The 14,165-nt window shown below is 37.8% G+C and overlaps 1 protein-coding gene across 10 annotated transcripts in view; it reads right to left on the bottom strand.

Moving 5' to 3' along the window:
• The window catches only part of LOC135195639 (pyruvate kinase-like), a 146,308-nt gene that overhangs the window by 66,685 nt on the left and 65,458 nt on the right, over positions 1-14,165 (bottom strand). For all 10 annotated transcript variants that reach the window (XR_010310202.1, XR_010310201.1, XM_064222004.1 and 7 more), the window contains exons 6-8: positions 13,766-13,947; positions 12,887-13,132; positions 4,892-5,114 (exon numbers count right to left, since the gene is read on the bottom strand). Coding sequence is in view for 8 of the 10 variants with exons in the window: in XM_064222004.1 (XP_064078074.1) it covers positions 4,892-5,114; positions 12,887-13,132; positions 13,766-13,947 (651 nt within the window). In the remaining 2 variants the exon portion in view is untranslated. The remainder of the gene's footprint in view (positions 1-4,891; positions 5,115-12,886; positions 13,133-13,765; positions 13,948-14,165) is intronic.

The following is a 14,165-nucleotide window of genomic DNA, read 5'->3' as shown; positions in this document are numbered from 1 at the left end:
TGAATTATGGAATGTTTAATTTCATATTGCTAGGCTAGCCTAGGCAATTAAGATTCATAGCATTAACTATGCTAGTCCAAAATTGAAACTACAGTATAGTATAAATACTGTGATAAACTGCCATAAAAGGTTATAATTCAATACAAAGAAATAAACTCCTTAAAACTTATCTCCCCATGTTCATGGTTGAACTCTAAGATCATTTGAGTTACTAATTAAATAAACATCATATCAGGCAGCATACTGGAGCAATTACATAAGGTTTACAAGTACACAAGGCTATGCAAAAAATATTTAGGTACTAGTTATCCTTATGATTATATATGATTACATACTTAATTTTATTATGACAATAACATTTTGTCATTGTGATAATCAATACTTTCATGGAACTTAATGATATCATGTATGTAATCATATATAATCATAAGGATAACTAGTACCTAAATAATTTTTTGTATAGCCTTGTGTACTTGTAAAACTTACATAACTGCTCCAGTATGCTGCCTGATATGATGTTTATTTAATTAGTAACTCAAATTATCTTAAGAGTTCAACCATGAACATGGGGAGTCAAGTTTTAAGGTGTACGTTGTTCATGACACAACCATGTACTTGACCCATCACTTGTCCCTGTGCGTGATTCATCACACATCCAGGTATGTGATTTATCCCATGCCCATATAGTAAATGATTCATTCCACGTTCACGTATGTGGTTCATTGCACATTTACGTGGTTTGTCACACTTCCACGTTCTAGTGTCTTCCTTTTCAAGTTGAATTCACTATATCATTCCATCAATCGAGAGCATAGTTCTTCTGGTAGAAGGGATGACGACCTACCCAACAGTAATTTGGAAGGTCTATGTAAATGCGAGTCAATGGGTTCATTCAATCAAGTCATCCGGCGTTCATTAGAATTCAGACCTACTCTCTGGTTAGGTACTTGAGGCTAGACCAAGAAGGCTTCAAGGCAAAGGAGGGTAAGGAACTGCTGACCTTTCTGACTTGGCCTAGCCTAAGTGACTGAATTCTTAACCTAGCAAGTAGTTGAGTTTTTAGCTTGGCCTAGCCTAGATAGTCAAACATGCCTTAACCATCTTAGCCTAGCCTAAGTGGTTGGGTTCTTAGCCCAGCAAGTGGTTGAGTTCTTAGCATAGCCTAACTAGTTCAAAGCTACCTTAACCTAACCTAAGTGGCCAAGTTCTTAGCCTGGCCTACCCTAGATAGTCGAACCTGCTTTATTATCTATCTTAGCCTAGCCTAAGTGACTGAGTTCTTAACCTAGCAAGTAGTTGAGTTTTTAGCTTGGCCTAGCCTAGATAGTCAAACATGCCTTAACCATCTTAGCCTAGCCTAAGTGGTTGGGTTCTTAGCCCAGCAAGTGGTTGAGTTCTTAGTATAGCCTAACTAGTTCAAAGCTACCTTAACCTAACCTAAGTGGCCAAGTTCTTAGCCTGGCCTACCCTAGATAGTCGAACCTGCTTTATTATCTATCTTAGCCTAGCCTAAGTTGTTGAGGTCTTAGCCTAGCTAGTTCAAGTCTGCCTTAACCATCTTCCCAGCCTAAGTAGTTGAGTTGTTAACCTTGCAAGTGGTTGGGTTCTTGGCCTAACGTAATATAGTCTAGTAGTTCAAACCTTCCTTTCCATCTTACCTTAGCCAAAGTCATCGAATTCTTGCGTAGGAAGCCTAAGTGGATAGGTTCTTAGGCTAGCCTGACATAATAGCGGGTGAGCTAGTTTGAACCTTCCCCTATCGACTTATTCTAGCCTAGGTGGTTGGGTCGTAGGCTTAGCCTCGATTAGGCAAAGATCTCTCTCCATCTTATCATAACCTATTAGGCAAACATGGGATAGTACTCTTCAGATTCCCTGATATTCTCAAGAGTTTGGGATCGGGTTAGATTCAATTCCTAGCTTATCCTACTTTTTCATGAGTAACCAGATCAGTAATATAACTAATATCCTGTTCTTATCTCCGAAGTAGTTATGATCCATCTTAGCTGTGAATGCTGCCATGGTGGTTCCTTAGTCCAATGGGGGGTGTCCTATCATTAGGAAAACTCCTCAGATGAGTAACATCAGAGGAGTCGTCCTATGATGATAGGACATCACCTCATAGGATGTCTCTTCTGTCTATGATGCACATTTCCTTGGCAGCTCAAGGACTTGTCCTAGGTCTACAGTTCAATTACTTTGACAATGCAAAAGTTTATAGTAGGATATTTGGAACACATCTGTGCCAAGTATTTTGTCATAGGACAGAAGCTAAAGGTCTTCTATTCATGGTCCCAGTATTGTTCACTGGAGAAGAAGACTCCTTTATGCCGCCAGCTCCACTTGTATTCACTGGAGTTGGTAATGAAGCAAGTGTAGCAGTGATAAACTACAAAGTTTTTTAATGAAGTCCTAAGATTTGCTACTTTGGATTACAATTTCCCAAACCTCATATCCCAAGATTTAAATAGAGAAGAAAAATGTCTCTGGGAAAAATGACAAGGTACACAGGAATAGAAGAAATAGCTATTCTGATGCTTGTGAAAACTACAAAAGTTCTTACTTCTATCATTACTTTCTATCCTAGATTTGGCAGTATCTCTTTGCTGTCTTTTCTTATTCTTGTTAGTTTCTCACCTACGTTTAAACTTCAAAATAATTATTCATATTCAAGCCAAACTGCAACAGTCATTGTAAGAGCAATCCTTGCCCCCTTAAATTACAGGTACAGCTTGTGACCATTACAAACTTGTGTTACCCTCCTGAATAACAGAAAAACCAAATTAATACCAATGCCCCCCCCCCCCCCCCCCCCCCCCCCCCACCCCCCCCCCCCCCCCCCACCACCACCACCAAAAAAAAAAAAAAAAAAAAAATACAAACCAGCCAGAAGAAAATGTCAATAGCACTAAAAAAAAATATAAAAAAAAACCTTAATGCAAAATAATATATGCTCAAACCAGCAGCTCACTCAAAAGGGATGGGTAACAGCCAAATTCTAACTAATCGATCCTATGAATTTTCTTTAGTCCTCCCACCTGAAGCAGGGAATACAGCTACTATCATAATAGAGGGGTTAGATTCATTTTAAAAATTAACCAGATGAGTAAGAAAAATTAATCAATCTATAAAATCAGGGTTCTTTTTCCCATTGCTTCTTATTCCCCTTATAATTCATCATTTGGTAAAATTTATTTCCCAATAATTTAATGTTACTTGCTTTCCTACATTTCCTATCCTTGACTAGCTGTCATGAATGTTACAGGCTTTGAGGCGAATGTACACATTGATATGTAAAGTGAAAAATTAATGGTTTCAAAACAGTATGACAAAAACTGATTAGAGCCAATCCAACAGGGTTACACTTACAGTTATTCTGTTTTGTAATAAAGGTCTAATAATGTAGACTTTGTACTGGTTTAAAATAAAAAAAAAATGCTACCACCTTTAGTGTGCATATTTTTTTCACGCTTCTTTTTGCTCATGACATTCTAGACAATGGAAAACAAAAGCAAAATAAAGCTGTTCAGTATAAACTAAAATATAGATGTATGGACACAAGTTGTTGTTATAAGGTTTAGCCATGAAGAAGTGTAAAGTGTATATAGGACACTGATTTTGATGTTAGGATAAGGTGGAAAAACAAATACTGTAGTACAGTAGCATATATGAAGTGTGTTCAAGAGAAAGTGGCTTTGTTTCATGTTTCCAACAGCTACAGCTAGATGTTGCATAACATGTTTTGTTGCATAAAGTTTATTGTTAACTGTAAATAATAAAGATGCATAAGAAGCTTCTTGCTGGCGTTTTAATTTGGATATATGTAGTACTCTACAATTTTATACCTATGTACAGTATGAATTTTCATCTTCATACATAAAGTCATACAAAAAGAAATGACTGTCATACAGTACAAAAAACATTATGTACTGTAAACTTAAAAATTGTTTATATAATGCTTACTGTAAATAACTATGGAAAGTGGTTTTTAAATTAAGTGAGAAGTTAACAAATACTGTATAGGATGAGTGAAATGCATACATCAGAATGTAGCTTAGCTTCACTTTGTAGTTCCCACTTCATAGTGTAATACAATGTGTTTTATGCACTGCTTTTTAGATGAGAAAAAAAGTTACAAGCTTTGTATTTTTTGTTTATTTGTAGAGCAGCTGTGCCAATGACACCACAAGTAACATTTTCTCTTTCAAAGGGTAAGGCCTTACTTGGGAGCTGTCTTTGCCAGTGCTCTGCTAGACAGTTTTCTCAATTTGTTTGGCCTGAAGAGTCATAAAACCATTTTTAATTATTGGAAACTTGCATAAATATCCTAAAAAGCAAAATACTTTAAGGAAGTAAACTAATGCAGAGAAGAACCTAACATCACCAAAGTTAGGATGCAAATCTCCACTTAATAATTATGACACTAATCTACAGAATAAATTTATTTTTCTAAATAAAAAAAAAACAATTACCATTTTAGTAGTGCAACACTATCAATGCAAGGATTAAAGGACCACATGGAAGAAAACGCTAAAATATTACTTAATAAATTTCCAGTTAAGATACTGAGCTCTCCTCTTGATCCATGCAAATTTTCCTAAAGCTCAACTCAATATCCCATTTAAAATATCAACCTGAAAGTCATAATCCCGAGAATAAATAGCAAGGTTCAATGTTACTCACTACAACTAAGAGTCAAAATTACCTCTACTGAATAACTGCAAGATACAACCTGACAACACATCCTTTTCAATAAAAAATGTTCAATTACAGTATTAATATATAAGTTAAAGCCAATACACTAACTGAATCACTGAAAGAAAGCATCTTATTTTTAAAACTTTATGACATAAACCCCCTTTTACAATACATATACAGACAAGACACTAACCTGTGTAGTGGATTGGTATAATACCACGGTAAAGATGACATTGACGGGCGACATTTGGGAAACGTGTGACAGCAATAATGGGACAACGTGGTCTGTATTTGGAAACGAGATGGGCTGAACGGCCAGTGGTGGTTAAAACTATGATAGCAGATGCCATTGCCTTGAAAGAGGCTTCAACTGATGCAATAGCAGTGGTATGAGTGGAATCAATAGGCATGGGGACCTAGAAAGAAAAAAAAAAGCTCCTACTACGCTGTATGTGCATTTATAGCTTATTTAGTTTTTTCTCATATCAAAAACATATCTAGTCTAATGGCTTCAAATGAAATCCTATTTCCATTATGAATTTTTCTTCTAGTTTTACATTTCTCAACATACAAGAAAATACTGGTGTCCAGCTTAAAATTGTGAAAATTAACTTCACAGTATGCAATATAAGAAAAACATTGACATGTCTATAAGCACTCTCTTTGCTACATAAATTTCAGGACCATCAAAATCAAAGGGTTAATTGTAAAAAATCAATGGTATGTATATACCAACTAAGATAATATAAATTAAGAGTAAAATGGTGACTTACTGAACTCAGAGGGAAAGAAATGTGGGCAATTTATTTTCTTTGTTTAATGAAAATCATATTTACTTTTTAACTAGAGGTGACAGTACTTAAGTTGAAGGTTACGATACTATTTTACATTAAATAGTAACAGAACATTTACAATTTATATTGAACATATTTCAAAGATTTATTATTTAACACTTTACTTTTTGTTCCCTTTTAATTTAGTGTTTAAGTCTGTGTACCCTTTTAAACAACACTGCAGACAAAAACTTCTTTTATAACCTTCTAAAACCAAAATCAAATTTTTTTTAACTTCACCATCCAGAAATGTCAGAATATAAATCCTTAAGATTTTTTTAATAAGTACCTCTCCATATATAGCTTTTCTTTTGTGTCAGTGGTAGTTCGACATATTAAAAAAAATTACTCAGGGTTTTCCATAAATATCCTCCTCCAATCCATATACTTCCCCCACTTGAGGATCAATAGGTACAAACCCTCGTAGCTGGTCAGTCTACTGCTGTCCACTTTGAATTTGGGGAGGTAGGAAAGGAAAGTTACTTAATGGAAAGGTAAGGGTAAGTACTTGAAATTAATGGAAAGGTAAGGGTAAGTATTTAAAAAATCAATCTTTAATTAATTATTTATATTTTTTAAATGAACCTAACCTCTCCACTATATAGCTGATTCCCATATTTGAAAAAAGTGAAGGGCAAAGTGAAAACCTGCCAAACCTTCAAAGGCTACTTAGTAACAAAATATTTTGTACGTGTCTGTTTTAACCAGTGGATCAATCCATAAGCTCTTACTGTCGCCTTAGGACTGTCACTTGGGTAAGAGATCCTCATCATGAAGCTAGCCGAGGTCTCTTTGGAGGATCCCCTTTAGCAGAAGAAGGGGTAGGTTTATTGTGCCAAAACCCTGCAGAGCCACGATGGATAACTAACAAGTACATCTGAACAAAGAGGTATACTTCTAATACTCAACACTTAGTACCTCCAAGTTTCTCAAAAGCCACATCCAGGTTTAAAAAGTGATAGACCAAAAAAGGCTACCTATTGATTCAGGACATAATATCCCCTGCACAAACCAGAGGAGTTAATGCTCTGCAATAATCATATTTCATCTCCGCACCATGAAGATTACATGAAAGTCATCAACAAAAGTCTAATGAAAAGGACATTATATTCCTACTCTTCGGAAACTCCGATTTCCAAAATCACTAAATAGAATCTTTACACCAGGTTTAATCCTTTTAGAACAATTCCAACATTCCTTACAGACAGTACTGCAGCCCCAAGGGGTCCAGTTCCTCAAGCCCTAGTGACTCCAGGCTAGGTAAAGATACTATTATGGGTAGGGGTCTACACTGTACTCAGTCCAAAATAAGGCAAAGGCCTAGCCCAACATTGTACTTAGTCCAAAAGGCCTTGTCTTTAGCAAAGCCTACCAAATCTGACTAAGATTGTGGCTCTATCACTCTTTAGCTGTGTCTATGGCTACTGTAAATTTCCATAAACTTCTTTACAAGGAGCTTGTTCTAAACGGTTCAAAGGTCAAGAAAATAATGAACTGAAGAACCGTATACAGATTCCAAGGTAAAATACATAGCAGAGACCTAGGCAACCCCACCTTAACACCTTTAAAAACTTCTAGATGTTTTTGTCCTCCGACAACACTATAGCCAAAGCCAACAATGCCCTTTAGCCTTAAAGGCTGCTACCAAGAAGTTTCCTCATCTTTGAGAAACAACAGAAACCTAACCATACTGCTCATAGATATATCAGTGCTGGAAAAAACCATTTAATGTGGGACCGTGACTTACACTCTGACCACTGGTGTTGGCAGAATCAATTACTAATAATATCTCTCCCAGAACTAATAATGGGATTACTGCAAAATCCCACCTTGAGCTCACCAGAACCATGGACCAACCATGCAGTCATCTCTAGCTTGTGGGATTGTGATGAAACCTCTTTCGATTGCTTGTGTCCACCAATGAAACTGGAAACCCAGCCTTCCCTGGTCACCTGAGGTAATCAATGCCAAGAGACAACTTACAAAGTTGCCCTAATACACTGATGAAATCCTGGAACCTAGCAAGAGTGGGAAAGGCATTCCAATATAGACCTAACCAGGGAACAACTTGGTGTCCCTGATCAAGCTAGAGGACCTTGCACTGGTGACAAAAAAACTGGCAAAAAGATGACTCCCCCTTTGTCTCAAACAGGGGATGCCCACAGCCGACTGTCTACAGCCAACCTCAGGATGTTGAGCCCCTTCCACTGCTATTACTTAGCTCAGTGACTGAGTACATCCACAAAAATTTTCATAATAAATAATCACCTCCCGTAAGGTAATAACTTGGGATGAAGTTGTGTTAATTTGACCAAATAACATAAAAAATGGCAGACCATTTAGACATAGTAGTGTTCACTCTTCCTTGAACAGAAATCTCTAGGTCTTACTCTATTTGTTGAGCACACTAAGTACCTTACATGGCATAAAGTGTCAAACTCATTACCTTTAAATAAGGTCCAGTCTACACTTAACAATCGTGAGAAGGGAAAATCCTCAAAATAGTAATTTTTCTCTCAACCTAGATCGGAACAAAAGACTATTATCTTTAATGCAAAAGCTAGCATTCTGCAACACTTTAAATTCTCTTACCATATCACAGGTCCTAGGGCTACCAAGAGAGGGTTCCATTGTTTAAGAGGCTTCTACTAAAGACTCAAACAGCTTTGGAGGCAATAACTAAATCCATAAAGGTTTCCAAAGAGTTACTGTGTACTAGCACCTTAATTACACCCAACCTAAAAGACCTCTTGTGGTCCAGTAAGCCAGTAAGCAATGTCTAGTATAGCATTACGTACCTGTAACATAAGAAAGACCTAAACTCTCTAATAGCTGGAACTGACAGCATTTAGAGTAACTATGAAACAAAGAACTTAATGAAGTTACCTATAGAGCTGTGCGCTCAGGAAACACCTCCAGCCCAACTCCAGAAGAGAGAAATTAACCACTGCCTTTGAAAACATTAGAAGTTGAACCTCTTGCAAAACACGAGGATAGATCCTCAGTCCAACCTGACCAAACTCACTCTAGCACAAGATGGTTATGGTGTCAATGTAAACATTAGAATCATGTGGAAGCTTAAAACATTTAGCAAGTGGAAGTTTTAGAATAACTTTCATATGAATGAGTTCTATGGAAATATGCTAAAGATGAAGTAGAACCCAAAATCCTCTAAACTTGATAAGTATCTCTTCCAATCATAAAATGGGAAATGTAAAGTGTTCATAACCAAGTAATATTGGTGGAAATGCCAACCAACTAATATTGGTGGAAATGCCAGCCAAATCTGTCAGATGACCTGTAAGTGGAAGTCAAATATTGATAACTTCGTTCCAAGTCATAAATATACCTATATATTTAGATTTATTAGTTCTTATAGGAACTGACATAGTTGAAAATTCAGAGCCCTTCTGTAGGCCTAATACTATTCCTCTAATTTAGTTGGTCCCTCAGCACACTGTTCCAATCCAGAACCCAAGGAAATACCACAATCTCCCCTGCTTCTGTCCAAAGAAGGGTCCATGAGAGGGGAGGAAGGAGGGCTCTCATTCTGTAATTATTTGGTAAGTATATAAAAAAAAGTTTTATTATAAACATATTTTTATATTATAAAAATGTTATTTTTCATATAAGTAACTTTCCAAGTAATCACACAGCTGAATCCCAAATTAACAGGAGGTGGGGATTCACAGACCTATTTACTTTCAGGCATTGGTTAAAATGCTTGTTGTAACCTTACTTGGTAAGAGCTACAGCAAGTAATTACTGCCTCGGGCTGGTGCTCATCTTAACCTGCAGTGGTGCAGTAGTAAAGTCGTGGAGAGCCCTTTACGTCAGTGGGAGCTATGTAGACAAAGAAGTACGTATTCTGATCGCTACAAAGCATTAGCAGAAGTTATGCAGCTCAAGGAGTCATCTGATGGCTAGCACAGAACCAACTAGACAACACTTAACTATATATGAAATCACAAAACTCCAGGTTCACAGTAGGCCAAGGCTCCCCAAAAAACTCTGCCACCTACATTCAAGGCAAAAGAGAGGAAGGATAGAAGCACAGCTCCCATGCCTCCTCCCCTAACACCATGCCAGCTACAGAAAGTGGACCCAGGGTACTGCATTTCTCATACACCATTTCTACTTCTTGTAAATAATGCGTTCCAAACGCTGATTTGCATTTCTGAAATGTTTGAAATGTTTAAAAGCCAATAAGATCGTGGCTTCTCTAACTTCATGGGCTTTACTTTACGAATGGGTAAAACGTTCTCTCAAATCCTTGTGTGCGACTCCGAAATGACGTCTCAAAAATAGCGACAATGCATTCTTAGAAAGAGGCTTGGACGGATTCCTCACAGAGAATCAGAGGTTACTAGAGACACCTCTGATCCTACTGGTTCTACCTAGGTAGTACCTCAAGTGCCCCTACAGGGCACAGAGTTCTCTCCTCTTCTTCTGGTCTGAGAATTTCCATCACATTCATGATTGTGAAAGAACGGGGCCAGGGCTTTAATGGATTCTTGTTCTTGGCCAGAAACCCCAAAGTGAATGAGCATCCCACATCTCCCTGAGAGAAGCTGACTCTCTTATGAATGGCTTGCAGTTCACTGACACTCTTGGCTGTTGTCAGGGCAACAAGTGACTTTTCTTTGTCAAATCCCTTAAGGAAACTGAACGAAGCAGTTCAAAATAAGAGCCTGACAGCCAACTGAGGACAATGTCTAAGTTCCAGGTGGCTAAGTTTGACTTAGCTACCTTGGCTATGTTGAAAAACAGATCCCAGAATGGCCGTATATCCCTTGATGGTCAGTGAAGACAATCCTCTACAAGATCTTTAAAAAAAAAAAAAATACAGCTATCTGTGTCACAGAGTATTGAGTAGAAGAGATGTATGTCGTCTACACCAGCTGCAGAAGATTGCCCACTAAACTTGGCAGACTAGAAGAAGACTGGCATCTATCTATTTAAGGCTTTCCCCAGTTTCCATAGGTCTGTGCATACCTGTGAATGTAGAGACTATTCTGTGGGCAAGACCTGTCTACGATAATTGAGCTCATCTGCTCGGACTTTCAGCTTGCCCTGAATGAACCTTGTAGTCAGTAGGGTCTTGTTTCCTTTTGCCCAAAAGAGGTCCTCCCCTTGATTCTTTATTTAGGACTAAGCAGTGTTGTCTGAATGGACTGCTACTATCATGTTGAAAGATTCTTTTGGAAAGAATAGAATGCCCAGATGACTCGTCTTCAATTCCCTCAGGTTGATATGCAAATTCTTCTCTTCTGGGGTCCAAGTCCCAAAGATTTACTTGCCTTCCAGAAGCGCTCCCCAACCTAGATCCGAGGCGTTGAGTACAATGCTAGGCTTGGGTTCAGTGAGGAGAGACTTCCCTTCCAGAAGTCTTCATTTTGAAAGCCACTACTGCAGATCCTCCTTGATTTAAAGTTATTAGAAAGAAAAATTATTCTGGATGCATCCTCCTGTTCCAGCTTGCTTTCAGGAAGAATTGTAGTACCCTCATATGCAGTCTCACAAGGGTGACAAACTTTTCAATGGATGAGAAAGTTTCTTGATGTTGATAAGTAGGCCTAGCTCCTCCGTGCACTTCGTCTTTGATGTAGAGTGACGATGCCAACCGTCTAGGTAAAGGGAGACATTGATGCCCATAAGGTGAAGTCACTTCGCCAGAGGGGAGAGAACACTGGTGAATACTTGTAGAACTGTGGAGAGGTCAAAGCAGAGAGCTCAAAATTGAAAAACTATCCTGAAATACGAACCTGAGGTACTTCCTGGATCCTGGATATACTGGAATATGGAAATATGCGTCCTGCACGTCGATCGTCATCATCCAGTCGCCCTAGTGAATGGAGGACAGGAATGATTGTTCATTTTCATGGAGAATTTTGTTTTCTGAACATAGAAATTCAGGGTGCTGACATCAACCCCGGAAGACTCGGGGACCACAAAAAGGCAGTTGCAAAGCCCCGGAAAGTTGGTGTCCTTGACCATCTCCACAGATCTCTTCTGCAAGAGCCGAAAACATCTCTGAGCCTGCTGAGTAGGCTGTCAATACAATGGATGCTGACACTAAGGGAGGATTCTCCTGAAAGGGATGGTCATACATACGTTAGAGTGAGGTCTGGACTGAAACCTTGCTTTACTGCCCTGAAAGGTATTCTGTTGAAGAGGGGAGACAGTCTAGAAACAAAAGGCGAGTGGATCTTTGGGGTGCTTGGATGATTGAACCAGCAGATCTTGTGTTATTTCTTTTGAAGATCTGATGCCATCTCTTTTGGATCGTGGATTGTGAGAACTGATGAGAGTGATCTATAGGAAAAAAAAAGGAGTGCAGATTTCTGAAGAGGAGTGATGCCTTTGGAGGTGAAAGAACACCCAAGTTCTCTCTTTTTCAAACCCCCTGTGGAGAACAACAAAGCCAATTCTAGTGAGCCATCTCTTATAGCTTAATCTGTGCAGGAAAGAATCCCCAGACAGTCTGCAGACTAGTCCTTTGCTAGCCATCTCAACCCCCCTTTCCAAGTCCAGTCCATAAAGCTAAGAACTTCAAAAACTAAAAATGTTCTTAAGCTGAAAACAATCTAGGCCAACAATTGAGACGAGTCAATTAGGCATAAGAAGTCCCATTGAGAGGAGGCATCAACTCCCAGGGAAGGAGCTCCTCCAGTAACGTGAGACTGATATCTCATCACCCTGGGGGAGATACAAACCTTTGACATCTGAGTGGTATGCCATGTCACTAACCACAGAAAACTGAGTATAATCTTCAAACTCCTACCCAAACCAGCAACAGAAGCAGACTGACTGACTACAAGTGTTTGTGCCTATCAGTCCCCTGGCGGAGGTGAGGGAAGTTGGTGGATAGAAGACTGATATTCATAGAAAATCAAATGTTCTCATTTTATTTAATCAGTGGAACTACCGCTGGCACAGAAGAATAAACTTTATAATGGAGAGGCAAAGTTAATTTCAAAAATCAACTTTTAATTACCATTACATTACACACTTAGAATTTTATTCACTATTGTGCTTCTTCCCATATATACAGTAAACAATTTTGAAGAGAACTGTATCAAGAATAACATTCCAAAGCTTTTAAAAAATTCCTAGGGTATCCAACATTTCTACCATTCACAGACAACACCTGTTGGTAACTGTAATGTTAAACCGTCTATGTATGTAAGCAGAGTTATAAAAGATATTATATAATCAGTCAAATTCAGACACAGGCTTAGGTGCATGTTTACTTCAAGAGGTGCACACAAACTGGAAACAGAAGGCAAACCATTTTATAGAAATTATATAATAGTAATCATTACCTCTAGAAAAAAAAAAAATTGTACACTTACAGTCTGTGACAGCTCTGTAAACAGCTGTTTATGCCACAAAGCAGACTCTGCTTCTCGTGCAATATTTGCCATTGTTCGCACACAAACGAGAGGATAGTCGCCCTTGGCAGTCTCTCCAGACAGCATAACACAGTCAGCTCCATCAAGAATGGCATTACCTACATCAGAAACCTCAGCACGGGTTGGTCTGGGTTTCTTTACCATAGACTCCAACATCTGTGTAGCACAAATGACTGGCTTCCCAACCTAGTGAGTAAAAATATTAATATATGCATAAGTATACGTATTCCAAAATTTATAGTTTGATATCAAATTTAAGCCCAACAATTTCATTATGTATTGGAGTATAAAATATTCAAGATGTTACCTTAACTTAAATGTTAGAATGATTTTTAACATTTATAATTCAAAAAGTAAGATATTGAAACATTTCTTCCAGCAAGTTTATAACCGCTAAAAATCATGCTTATATAACTGCTAGGTTACATACAGATAAAATTCTGGTACTGGTGATGATACAAAGTAACTTTGAATAGTATTGTCATCAAGAATCTTCAGAAGGATCTAAAGTGATCAAGTTTAAAGCTCTCCTTCTACTGTCTTACCAAATACTCAACTTTCTAAGTGCAAAATACCTAATTATAGACTCCTGTACAGTTTCTTAACACTATTCAGCACTTACATGCTGATTGGGAGTATCCTGATTCACAATGGCTGCTTCAATATCAAATGACTAAAGTGTTTGATACATATGGCTTAAAAATTAATCAGTATCTTTAAACAAGAGTTTACTTGAAAACAGAAAAACAGAAAAAAAACCAAAATAGGAATCTAAAATTAATCTGATTACTAAATTAATAAACTTAAATTTTCACTAACCTTATTGCATTTTGCAAGCATCTGCTTCTGGGCGATAAAAACTTTTTCAGCGGGAATTTCAATGCCCAAATCACCACGAGCAATCATGATACCATCTCCTTCCTCAATAATGGAATCAATGTTCTTGCAGCCCTGGTGATTTTCAATCTTGCTAATGATCTTGATGTTCTTGCCCTGTTCACCTGCAGAAGAAAATAAACAATTAATACACTAAAATTACTCTCGAAGATCATTTAATTAATAAATTCCTTTTCTATATTTTTAAAAATACTCCCTTTATAATGTTTTGGCAACAGAGTTCAAAGTATTGATTGACAGTAACTAATCAACTCGAAATTTAATATACGGTTCCTTGCAGCATCCTTGCAGTTGGCACTGCTTTTGGTCTTTTACTTTCCTA

This window comes from Macrobrachium nipponense, chromosome 16 (genome assembly GCF_015104395.2).
Source record: "Macrobrachium nipponense isolate FS-2020 chromosome 16, ASM1510439v2, whole genome shotgun sequence".
NCBI lineage: Eukaryota > Metazoa > Arthropoda > Malacostraca > Decapoda > Palaemonidae > Macrobrachium > Macrobrachium nipponense.
The sequence above is the reverse complement of the archived record's forward strand: the minus strand, read 5'-3'. Positions and strand labels throughout refer to the sequence as shown.